Source organism: Mauremys mutica, chromosome 8 (assembly GCF_020497125.1).
Source record: "Mauremys mutica isolate MM-2020 ecotype Southern chromosome 8, ASM2049712v1, whole genome shotgun sequence".
NCBI classification, from domain to species: Eukaryota; Metazoa; Chordata; order Testudines; family Geoemydidae; genus Mauremys; species Mauremys mutica.
Genome location: NC_059079.1, coordinates 79,235,491 through 79,248,175, shown reverse-complemented (window position 1 = coordinate 79,248,175; position 12,685 = coordinate 79,235,491). Strand labels below are relative to the sequence as shown.

General features: G+C 44.7%; 1 protein-coding gene across 1 annotated transcript in view; it reads left to right on the top strand.

Annotated features, from left to right (window-relative positions):
* LOC123376194 (gamma-aminobutyric acid type A receptor subunit pi) overlaps positions 1-10,720 on the top strand; it is a 35,264-nt gene extending 24,544 nt beyond the window's left edge. Inside the window, exons 7-10 of the mRNA XM_045028023.1 lie at positions 2,955-3,092; positions 7,375-7,527; positions 8,939-9,132; positions 9,956-10,720. Coding sequence (XP_044883958.1) covers positions 2,955-3,092; positions 7,375-7,527; positions 8,939-9,132; positions 9,956-10,258 — 788 coding nt within the window. The 3' untranslated portion in view covers positions 10,259-10,720. The remainder of the gene's footprint in view (positions 1-2,954; positions 3,093-7,374; positions 7,528-8,938; positions 9,133-9,955) is intronic.
* Positions 10,721-12,685: the final 1,965 nt, after the last annotated feature.

The window sequence follows — 12,685 nt, the reverse complement described above, 5'->3', positions numbered from 1 at the left end:
CTCTACAGGTTTCATTGCTGGGCTGATGGCTTCCCCTCTGAATAGGTCTGTCAGTTATTGATGAAACAAGCAAATGCAATGAGTTGGTGATAATCTCACTCTGGGTGCTAATGGACACATTTCCACGTTATACAAAAAAAAAATACCAAATCTGCAATTAACCAGTGCCTTTGATGGTATGGTTTGAACTGTTGCTTTCACTGATTCCCTGGGAATGAACAGTGCATGTTAGTCTCTAGGGTCCTCAGTCCAGCATCTTTCACCTGTCCTAAATTACTTACCATATGTTATTTTCAAAGCAGAGAATGTTTTTTACCAGGAGGAAGAGCTGAATTCAGGAAATGTGTATTGCCTGTGAAATTGGTGAGCTCAAGCTAGAGCCGGTCCTAGCACAGGAAGGCACAATGAAAGCTTTCCCATCTGCGCCCTTTGTTACAGTAACATAAATGTTGGCGAGCATGGAACCCGCTCCTGCAAGTCCTCTGTGCACAGAACCCCACAGTGGTCCTCTCTGGGACTCCTGGCTGCAGGGCACTTGCAGGAGCAGTGATAGTCAGTGAGCAAAATGCTCTTGGTTACTTAAACTCAAAGGCCTGGATATTGCAATGCTGGCCATTTATTGACAACAGACAATGCATAGATAAGCCAACGGTAGTCGCCAGAGAGAGAGACCCAGGGGACTTGCACCAATACACGGTGGCTTTCAGGAGAGGGGATCTCTGCTCCGGATGCTGAGCAGAGGTCAGCTGACTCCCCCACCATTCCACCTGTCTGTAGGCAGGCTTCCTTCTCAGCAGTCTGCATGTCCAGACACTGCTGCTCCCTGGGGAAAGAGTCTGTTCAGATGCGGCGCACTCAAAATCTCAATGAAAAGAAAGAAATTCTTCACCTCCTGCTGGGACAAAAGGGAGGGGAGCTCCCACCTAGCCTCTAATGGAATCTCCGTTTTCAGGCATTCTTAAGCTGGGGCACCCACACAGGGCTCCCAATTCCCTGCCTCAAACTGAGCACCCAGAGAACTCATCTCCTCCTTCCTCCCTGTCTGTTTCTTAAATTCAACTGTGCAGGAAGGTTGCTGCCGAGTGCTCCAGGTGAAGCGAGACACTCTCCCCGTCACACAATAGTTCATCAGTGAAGATGGAGTTTTTCTTAGCTCCATCCTTGAGAATCCCCAGAGTAAAGCAGGAGCCAATCTCTTGTTTCAAGCCACAAAAAATAAATGCCTGAAATCTCATTATTTAAAAACCAGGTTTGACTTGCCAGCTTCTAGAATGGAGCTCCTATGGAAGCGCATATTATTTTCACATTAAAATCCTATTAGTTCACCATGATTAACTTTATTACAAAGAATAGCACCTGAAATAATAATGATTGGCCTCTTCTTTTAAAGTGTAGTTGGCTTCAGACTTTTTTTTTTTTTAAGTAATTGGGTCTTACGTCATGCTCAGTTGCTGTCTAATTCCAGTGAAATTACATGCATATTGCCAGCTGGAGATTTCATTAGGATAAATGCCTGGAATTAATGCTATTTAAATATATGCTAGATAAATTAACAACCTGTCATTTATTATAAAGTTTCCCTAAGTAACTGCAATTGCTGTTATTACAAAACTGTCCAGAAACTTTGAAAAGTCACATGATTAGGGTTTGCACGCAGGGATTCAGAACCTGTGCAGAATTTATGAATACGTCAGAGGCATGCTCCAGTAATTTGTGTTTAATAGAAAACACAATTAGATAAACAATACAGTAGGAAGCGTGGTAGTTTTCCTACAAGGTGTGAACTGGTGACTATTGGCCGACCAGTGTCACTGGTAATTTTTCAGACAGACATTTAATTAAAATAATCAAACTAATGAGATTAATGGGCTTATTCACTAAATTAATATGACTTTTTTGAGCTGGATGGCTATTCGGTGAGTGAGTAGGAAGGTCGGGTTATCAAAAAGATCACTCACCTTAATTTGGGGTCATGTTATGCTGTCATTTAAACTTCCAGAGCCAGATCCTCAGCTGGTGTAGTTTGGGGTAGCTTGGCAGAAGCCAGTGGAACTATGCTTACTTACAGAGCTGAAGATCCGGTCTGGGCCCATTGTTTTCAGTGGGGAGTTCTATTTCAAAATCAATAGCGGCCCTGATAAATGAGCCTCACAATATTTGAATAGTCCAGTTCAGGGTTAATAAGGTCCCAGATGTTTAGATGCTTGTCCAAAGCATCTTTGAAGTGTGCATAAATGGGTGGGCCGTTTGGTTAGGAAAGCCACACACACACACATAAGATTTCTGACTCTTCTGCTTCCAGTCATGAGAATTTGTAACAGTTTACAGAATTGATTCTAGAAGAGGGTGAAGGGTTGGGGATGAGAATTGTACTTCTTTCATAATTTTCATCCCTAGTAAACCCATATGGCTGACGTAATTATGCATGGGGATGGTTGTTATTGACCAAGCTCACCACTTGCAATCAAATTAGAGCTGAATGGGATTTCCGCCTTTTAAAAAATGTTAGAATATTTAAAAAATAAAATAAAATTCTGTATGCAGATGATATGAAATAGGAGCTTACTCGCCACTGCCTTGCATGTCGTTATTTGCCGCTGGGCAATGTGGATGCAGATCAGAATTCGCCACTCATTTACAACAGTGGCAGAGACTTACACCCACATGAGCAGGGGTAACTGACTACAACAGGCACTGAAGAATAAAGCCCATGCAGCCTAATTTCAATTTAAATTTGATCCAGCAGAATAAAAATATGGCTAATATAAGAGCAACCACTTTCACCAACATTGTAAAGTAATTATACCTATAAAACAAAACCTGTAGCCACCTAGTAATCTCGTTGCTTGTGGCTCCATTGCTGAGTATTTCTGATTCTCTCCAGTAGAGGGCAGTATGCCACACATGGACTAGTTGGTTCATTACAGTAATGTGGCGCTTTATGTTGTCTGTAGGGGGATATGATGGAAACGACATAGTGTTCACTTGGTTTAGGGGAAACGATTCAGTCCATGGCCTGGAAAAACTACGTCTCTCCCAGTACACTGTGGAACGTTATTACACTCTGGTCACGAGATCCCAGCAGGAAACAGGTAAAGCGGGGAGGTGGGACTGGTGGAAGAGCATGTGTATCTCGCAAGCGTGTATAATTTTTCTCTTTCCATTCTATGCAGTGATGTCTTTCAAGCCAAGAGGACATGAGTAGTGAGACCATTAACAGTTCTAGTCCCAATGGAAACAAGGCAGTAAAATTGCTTCTATAGGAATAGGTGATATGTTCCTTAGGTGTTAAATAATAATAATAATACCTAGCTCTTGTATTACACTTTTCAATGGTAGATCTCAAGGTACTTTACAAAGGGAGGTAAGTATCATTATTCCCATTCAAGTCATGGAAAATATGGACTTCACACGTGCCCGAAATCCACTTGATATTTTTATTACATCAGAAAAACCTAGATTGTGCTTTCTGCATCTGCAAACTATAAATATTGCACTAAGCATTCCAGGAAACACTTAAAGTAACTGGGATCAAAACTAACTTGTTGAGTATTTGTTTCCAAAAGTCACTTCTGTCTTGATGCAATGGGAATGTATTTCTCATTACCAGCTGGTTTAAACTTCCTTCCCTAGTGTCAGAGATAAAATGAGGAGCAAAGCAACCTTCCTCAGGGTGACCAGATTTTCAAAATGAATCAGGACCCGGGGTGGGGGCCGAACAGCGAAGGATCAAAGGTTTTAAACATCCTGGCCTTGTCAAGATACGGGCCGTCCTTAAGCATAGGCAGCATACGCGGCTGCGTAGGGCACCAGAAAATTTAGGGCACCCCGGGGTCTTAGAGTCCACCCTTCTGCCTCTTCCTATCTGTGTTCTGACCCTTCCTATCTGTGTTCTGACCCTTCCTGCAGGCTCCCACCACAGCTGGCTGCTGAAGCCTGGTGAGTCTTCCTATGGAGGTTTCAGAGTAGCAGCCGTGTTAGTCTGTATCCACAAAAAGAACAGGAGTACTTGTGGCACCTTAGAGACTAACAAATTTATTTGAGTATAAGCTTTCGTGGGCTACAGCCCACTTCTTCGGGTGCATAGCATCCCCTATGGAGGGGATCTAGTAACTTAAATGTGAAAAAGCCTTCCAGCCTGCCAGATCTATTAGCACAACATTGAAACTGTTAAAGAGCCATTTAACAGGCATTTGCCACTCTCCAGGTATATACTGTCAGTTTCTGAATTTACTGACAAAAAAAGTTGTGCATTATTGTAATATTTACTCAAAACATGTTAGTCTTCAGGACCTTAGTTTAAAATTTGCTTTAAAAATATTTCATTATTGTGTTAAAATCACATCTCTAAAACAGCCTTGCATAGATTGCATAGATGCACAATCTGAGTATTCATCTTTAGCCTTAAAATAGGGATCGGCAACCTTTGGCACATGGGATCGGCAACACTTGGCACATGGCCCATCAGAGAAATCCGCTGGCGGGCTGGGACGGTTTGTTTACCTGCAGCATCCACAGGTTCGGCCGATCGCAGTTCCCACTGGCCATGGTTCACCACTCCAGGCCAATGGGGGCTGCGGGAAGCGGCGGCCAGCACATCCCTCGGCCCGCGCCACTTTCCACAGTCCCCATTGGCCTGGAACGGTGAACCGCGGCCAGTGGGACCTGCAATCGGCCAAACCTGTGGACACTGCAGGTAAACAAACCGTCCCGGCCCGCCAGCAGATTTCCATGACAGGCCGTGTGCCAAAGATTGCTGATCCCTGCCTTATATGCTTGAATCTTCAGACATATAGTTTTTTAAATAAATCCTTCAAAAGACCACCCTTATCTAAAATACACATTTTAATTTTAATTACTATAGTACAAAAAACTTGCTTCCAAAGTCTTCCTGTCCTTTCTGTCCATCCCTTTTTCCCTTCACCACCTGTTGAAGAGAGCCCTTAATGGGACAACACCCCTTCCTTCCAGATAGCTGGACAAACGAGTTTCCTTTTCTTTACTTCTGACTATTTGATGAACTAGTTTTAAGAGAAACCTCCAGCAAAATCAGTATCTTAGTAAGATATAAAATCCTTTGTTGTGCCTAAAATCTTTGGAAACATATTTTTTAAAGTTGGTGAAATTTCATAAACGTCTATTGTTATGGACATCACACAAAGTAAATTTATGTTCTCTTTTTCTAAAAGCAATGAACATTGTTATGAACACACTAAACCTCTGTGACTGATTAATTTAAAGGAATTAAATATGAGTTAAATATGTAGTGATCTGGAATGATTACTTTATGAAGGCTTAAGAGTACATTTAAAATATAAAATTATATTAGAAATACTGATTAATAAAATGTAAAACAGAAGAGCTGCATCATGTTTTCCATAATATTTAATGTTGTATTCATCAAGACAGCTGACTTGCCCTTACTACAAAGTTTTTACAAATGAATCTCTGACAAACTTCAGGGTATATCAAAAAACCTGTGACTGATATTTTTTATTCCCAAGTTTAGGCTTTTAATTAGGTACCTTCTGCATGTCCAGTCTTCACCATCCGGCATGCAGTGGAAAACACGCTCCATTTTCTTTAGAAAGAAATTGCAGACAAATCTTTTTTTCAAATGGCATTTGCTTCATTTGGGTTTAGGGATTTGGCCAGAAGGGAGTGAGCGGGGAAGGAAGAAAGGAGGGAGACAGTGGGGAGAGGGCGGGGCCTGGGCAGAGTGGGGTGGGGCCTGGGACAGAGCAGCAGTGGAGTATGGGTGGGGCCACAGGCAGAAGACGTGGGCTAGGAAGCTAGCCTCCTCAAGTGGCAGCTTCACCCACTGCCCATGACAGCAGGTAAGAGCGGGTCGGCTCCCGCACACCCAGCACGTGGTGCAGTGTCCTTAGGCAGTCGCCGTATTCAGAGAGTCAAATGTGCCAGCACAGCGCATTCTGCATGAGGAAGAGGGTACGGGGCTCTCTGCGGGGAACTGTGACTCTCCGCCACCGTGAGGTGCGCTGGGCGGCTCAGTATCCTTTGCTGCCTCGTCCCTCCCCCCGGGCTGTGAGCCCGAGCTGCCATCAGGCATAGGGGCACCAATTTAATAATAATAATGCACAGGGTCCCATAAATCCTAAGGACAGCCCTGACAAGAGGTGTTTATTTAAGAAAACAGCTACAGGCAAACAGATGAGCTTCCACACAACTTGGTTCCAGTTTTGGTATCCCTTGTTTACTAGAGATCACATCCTGTCTGGAACTCTATACAGCACACAGACACCATTAGTGGCTATATCATATATTGTATTTAACCAAATCATTACAGACATGCTTCAGCAGATCTATGGTACAAAGCAGAGAGCTGAAGTGAGAACACAATGTTACATCCAATTGTAATGGCACAAAGCATTCCCCCTTTCCCTTTGGCTTTCCATGGTTGAGAACTTCAATTCTGTGGTGATATTCCCACTTCCTACCAGCCTATGAAGCAGAAACCTGAGAGCACCTGAACTATTATTAAGCTACAAGGCCAACCAGCTACCACCCTTGCTGTTTGCTGTAGAAAACTTAAGAGGCCCACATTGATGTAGGAAGCATTGTAACAGGTTAACCGGACTTAAAGACATTATGGGACACATGTTAACAGAGTGGGGTGCTATTTCTGGGCCTGATCCATAGCCCACTGGGTTCAATGGAAAGAGTCCCATTTACTTCAGCGGGTACTGGATCAGAATTTTAACCTGACAAATTCCTTTTAAAATGCTTCCGTGGGAAAAATACTCTGTGCTTCTTGTTAGAGATTAAATGAAGGCATCAACCTGTCTCCAGGCTTTGTTAGGGTAATAGTGTGGAATATTGCCTGTAAATAATAAGTTGGGGAGTCCTTAGTGAGCTGCCTATTTGTTTTAAATATCTCTTGCTTACCATACATTGTTAATTAACTTACATTGTACATTAGTTTATTTAGGAAATATGAAATGAATAAAAAGACAAGATGGGTCAGTCTCTCTACTGATGTAACTTGATGTCACTCCAATGACTTCAATGGAGCTGTGCTGGTTTACATCAGCTGAGGAGCTGGCCTATGATCAGGGGCGGCTCCAGGCCCCAGCACGCCAAGCGTGTGCTTGGGGCGGCAAGCCACTGGGGGTGCTCTGCCGGTCGCCCTGAGGGCAGCAGGCAGGCTGCCTTTGGCAGCCTGCCTGCGGAGGGTCCGCTGGTCCCGCGGCTTCGGCGGACCTCCCGCAGGTGTGCCACTGAAGGCAGCCTGCCTGCCGTGCTTGAGGCGGCAAAATGCCTAGAGCCACCCCTGCCCATGATATGCTTGAATCCTAATCAAACTCTCTCTGGAAACCTTGCTTTTGTGGCATGTGTCCTTGCTTTGCCTAACAGGCAACTACCCGAGACTGATACTGCACTTTGAGCTACGAAGAAATATCCTGTACTTCATTTTGGAGACCTATGTTCCTTCCACGCTGCTCGTTGTCTTGTCCTGGGTTTCTTTTTGGATCACCCTGGATTCGGTTCCTGCAAGAACCTGCATTGGTGAGTGTAGCGGGGTTGTCATCCACTCCTGCCCTGAGGCGTTTAAAACAGCCCTCTCCCAGGGCTGTTGCAGGAGAAAGCAGCTACGAGACTGATTGGGGAAGCAGCCACAGCTGGGGAGAGCCCCAATCAGGCCTCAGCTGACCCTATATAAGAGGCTGGGAGTCAGGAGGTCAGCAGACTCCTGCTAGCTTCTGAGAGGGAGGGACCTGGCTGCAGGGACCTGAGCAGAGGACCTGAGGGGAGCAGGGCTGGGGAAAGGCAGAGGAGCTGGGGAGCTCCAGGCTTGAAAGCCCCAGGCTGCAGCCTAGCATAAGGCCAATAGGTACTGCGGGTTGCAGAGGACAGCCCAGGGGTAGGCAAAGGCAGCAGGTCCAAACCCAACCTTGCTGGTGATGAGTAGGCTGATACTGCAGTCTGCCCCAGGGCATGGAGGCTAGACGATGACTGGCAGTAGCCTTATACTGAGGCGAGGTGGGGGTTCCCTGGGGAGGGGAGACCCTGAGAGAAAGAGGTTCCTGGCAAGGAGCAGCACCTCAGATAATGGGGCACCGGGTCCGGGAGGGACATGGGGGCCAAGCGACAGTGGGATACCAGGCTGCAGAGGGTGCTCTGGAAGCTGGATGAGCTAATTCCCAGAGACGACCAGCCGGAGGTGCTGCAGGGGTGAGTCCCACATTGCTACAGCGAGCTTCTGCCAGGGGAAGGGTACTTGAGGCGTGTGCAAGTGAGTGGGCAGAGTGCAGTGTGCAGTACAGTCAAATGCCAGCTTTTCTCAGATGAGCATGGAAATGGAGAATGACAAATACAAAGGGCCTGGTTGCACTTCAGCTTTGGCATGTGCAGAAGAGCCAAATTAGGAGTATGGAGGGTAGAGAAGTACATTCTAGTTGGAACACTGCCCCTACCAGAGCTCTTCATGGCCAGGGCTCTGATGCGATACAGGACCTGAGGCACGCCTGCTGTCCATTTCAGGCTCCCCTCCATCTACAAGGGTATCTGCATCCGGGTTATTATTGCAGGAAGTGACATCACTTAGGTTCTGTGCCTCCCCCAGAGAGGGACTTTTTGCACTAGCTGAGAGTAAGAAAACAGCCTAGGGGAGGGAAGAACCTGAGGGACTGGCCTTTTACACTGGTGCACTTCAGTATCCGTGGGGCAGGAACTTCTCTTCCCATTGGATTCCCTGGGTGGAGAAGCTGAATTCTCTGCTTCCCCCATCTGTTCAAAGTGGTATGAAGTGCTTACCATTATCAGTCAATGGAGGATTTGGATTTGGTGGTGTTATACCCACTAGGCCTTGGTATAAAGGACTATCCAATGAGTAAGAGAACCAGGCTTTTTGTTTCCTGAAGTACGGGTGAAATGCTTTCCCATTGGACCTGAAAATATGTCCTTCTCTGCCTTACAGGAGTAACAACTGTGCTGTCAATGACAACTCTGATGATTGGCTCCCGGACCTCGCTATCTAAAACCAACTGCTTCATAAAGGCCATTGACGTTTATCTTGGCATCTGCTTCAGTTTCATTTTTGGTGCCCTGCTGGAATATGCAATTGCTCACTACAGCTCATCACAAAAACATGCAGCTAAAGAGCCTCAAAAGGTACATACAGAGGTGCCTTAATGAGCAAGGTGATATTGAGTCAGCCGTAGTTGGTCCTTGTTAATGGCATATCCAGTGAAGAATGAACTAGAGAAATAGTATTCCTATTGGGGGACGAATAAGAGGTACATGAGTCTCTCTTGTTCCTGTACCCATTAAGCAATGGTATATACAACTCCCACAGTCTCATGCAACACTGGCCCATAGCCATGATGCTAGTGTTTGGCAACACTTGAGTGCTACTAGCTCCAGAATCCTAACAAATCTGACTGTGTTCACGGATTGTTTAGATGCATGTTAATAGCCAGAAGAACCTTTCTTGCTGGCAAAATTTGGTGAGTAACTGTGCCAAGCCAAAGCATTACACTAGTGGGGAAGACCACCATGACCATGGGGAGAACTGCATGTTGCAACATGAAGCCTGCAGGGGCTTTTCTTTCCTATTGACATGCAGCCTTATGCTGTGCACCCAGCTGATTTTATAAGCTAAGAGGATTGGTCTGGTTCAGGGCTTGGAATAGAGACCTCCATCCGTCAGGAAATGCTGCTGTCATCCATAAGATGGCACTTACTGAATGTTTAAATTTTGCATGTAACAACCCTAGCATTACAGGTCATCAACAGTGATAGACCCTTCAGGTCTAAAGCATAGGGCTCTACCACTTAAGCTAAAGGAGTAACTCCCTTAGTTGACAGCTGTGTGTAGTCTCTTATCTTCTGTACAGAGCAGCCAATAGAGGAGGATATGACACACTTAGCCAGTGTATTACATGTGTATCCAAATCACATCACCTAACATTAATTGCGTTCTATCATCTCCTAGGGGCCTACCAAAGAAACTGAAGATGTCAACATCACGAACATCCTCAATAGCTCCATCACCAGTTATAAGCAGAAAATAAGTTTAGCTAGCACTGAGATTTCCAGCGATAACGTCGACTATTGTGACCTGACCATGAAAACCCATGACAAAATTAGGTTTGTGTTGAGAAACAAAATGCACAGCATCATAAGCTATTTCACAATTCAGAATCCCAGCAATGTTGACCATTACTCAAAGTTACTTTTTCCTTTGTTTTTCATGCTAGTCAATGTATTTTACTGGGCTTACTATCTGTATTTTTAGAAAATGACACCTCTTCATTCTCACACTTCAAAGGAGCTTGAAACCAGGTGGGACCAACCCACCTTTATTCCTTGATACCCCTTACTGGACAGAAAACTCACTGAGCTAATCCTACCACATTACAATTGTCCTGGAAAGAAAGGTAGATCTTCCACAGCTCATAGAAGGAGCTACAATTCTCAGAACTTTGGGAACCAGGAATACAGCCAGTGAACCCTTATTATTGCTCTGTAGCCAGCATTTTTATCCTGCTCCTTGTCTTGAGTTTCTTTTAATATGTGTGGGTCAGAGTGTAGTTGTGATTCAGCCACTTTTCTCTCCATAGAATGCTATTAATCTACGATGGCAACTGTGACGCTCTGTACCTTGGGGGAACACCCTGCACCCCCATGTTCATCCTTATAATATGATTGTGTGGTATCCAATGCAAAGTTTGTCATGTTAGGTGTCTTTGGAAGGCTCGTGATACTCTGAGCATTGTTGTTATAGTAATGTTATAGGTTGTAATTTCATGTATATAGATATGAGGCTGCAAATGTGTCCTCATGGCTTAAAACAAGCCCAGGCAAAAACTCTCCAGGAGCAGAGGGGCAGTTCACACCTCATCAGGGCATATATGGGACAAACCCAGCCCAGCCTCACAGGAACAAAGGACACTGGCCTAGGCAACAACAAAGGATCTGTTGGACTCTCAAGTGGGTCACCCCCACCCCTTGGTCAGTTTGGGACTACAATGAGGTAATGCTCACCTGACTCTGAAGTAGGGGGCAAAGCTAAGAGGGAAGAAAGAACATGATAAAAGGGACAGATATTTGCCACGCTCTCTTCCACCTCCATCTACAGACACCACCACCAAGCAACTGAAGCGATGATCAAAGGGGAGAGCGTAGCTGAAGGGCAACCAGCCAGCCTGTGACGAGAAGCATCTAAGTTTGTAAGGGCACTGAAAGTGTTAAGATCAGCTTAAAATGCGTTTTGCTTTTATTTCATTTGACCAAATCTGACTTCTTGTGCTTTGACTTATAATAACTTAAAATCTATTTTTTGTAGTTAGTAAATTTGTTTGTTTATTCTACCTGAAGCAGTGTATTTGGTCTGAAGCATGTCAGAGACTCCCCTTGGGCTAACAAGCCTGGTACATATCAATTTCTTTGTTAAATTGACGAACTCATATAAGCTTGCAGTTCCAGTGGGCATAACTGGACACTACAAGACGGAGGTTCCTAGGGTTGTGTTTGGGACAGGAGATATTGGCTAGTGTAATTTGCTTGCACAATCCAAGCAGCAGCTGGCCAAAAGTGCTCATTCGCATAGCTGGGAGCAGCTTACATGCTAAAGGCTGTGCGTGAACAGCCCGGGAGTGAGGGTTCTCACAGCAGAGCAGGGTAAGGCTGGCTCCCAGAGTCGAGGATTGGAGTGACCTTGCAGCAAACTGGTCCAGATAACACTGGGGAATGTCACAGCAACCCTGCTGCAACTTTTGTTACCTCTGACAATTCCTCTAACATTGCACTCCAAATATTGTTTGTGCCAGCTTCCGGGCAACTGTTTTTCTGATGTCTGTTGTATCATATGGAAAAATGCAGAGTTGCACACACACACACGCACACTGGATTTGCAGACGCAGGGAGGGTCATAATGGTGCAGCTTGCACCAAATGTGCACAAAAATGGGTTCTCCATACAACACCAGGTCCATGTGAAAAATATATTGCCCATACAAGATTGGAGAGGGTCGTTTTAAAGGCCAGCTTCCACCCCCTTTGAAAATCATTTCTTATCTTTCATTTTAAAAATTAGTCAATTTCTAGCCTTTGTAGTTGCAGAGAAAAGCTTGAAAACATATTTACAATCTCGTGATCTTTAAGCCAATCTCATGATTTTTGTGGGACTCAATCCATGATTTTGACCACTTGAGGTTGGCAATAGGGCACTTGTTTCTGTTCTTGAATAAAAGCCCAACAGCACAAACAGTACATCATGCAGGTGTTTAATCTCAGTAGAGTTCTCTCGTCCTGCTTTTAAAAAAAAAGTTCCCCTAACATTCTCTGTGCCTGGAGATTTATTGAGATCCCTCTTGAACTCCTATACTCCTGGATTCGAGTGCTTAAAAACTCAGCATCTCCATGTCTCATTCTTTTTCTACAGTGTGACACATCACTGACTCTATAGATAATTCTTTGTATGACTCTTTATAATAAAATCAGAAATCTAAATAGTGGAATGATAATGGGACAAATTCCACTTTGTTACGCTGGCATAAATGCTGAGTAGATCACCAGACGTCAGTGGCACAACCCTGGAATAACACTGGTGTATTGGAGAACAGAATCAGGCCCCTTTGGTTGCAGAGTGCATATGCTAGAAACTTCAGGTCAAGTGAAGTAAAATTCTTAATCCCATAAGTTTTCCATCCACATATCTCATC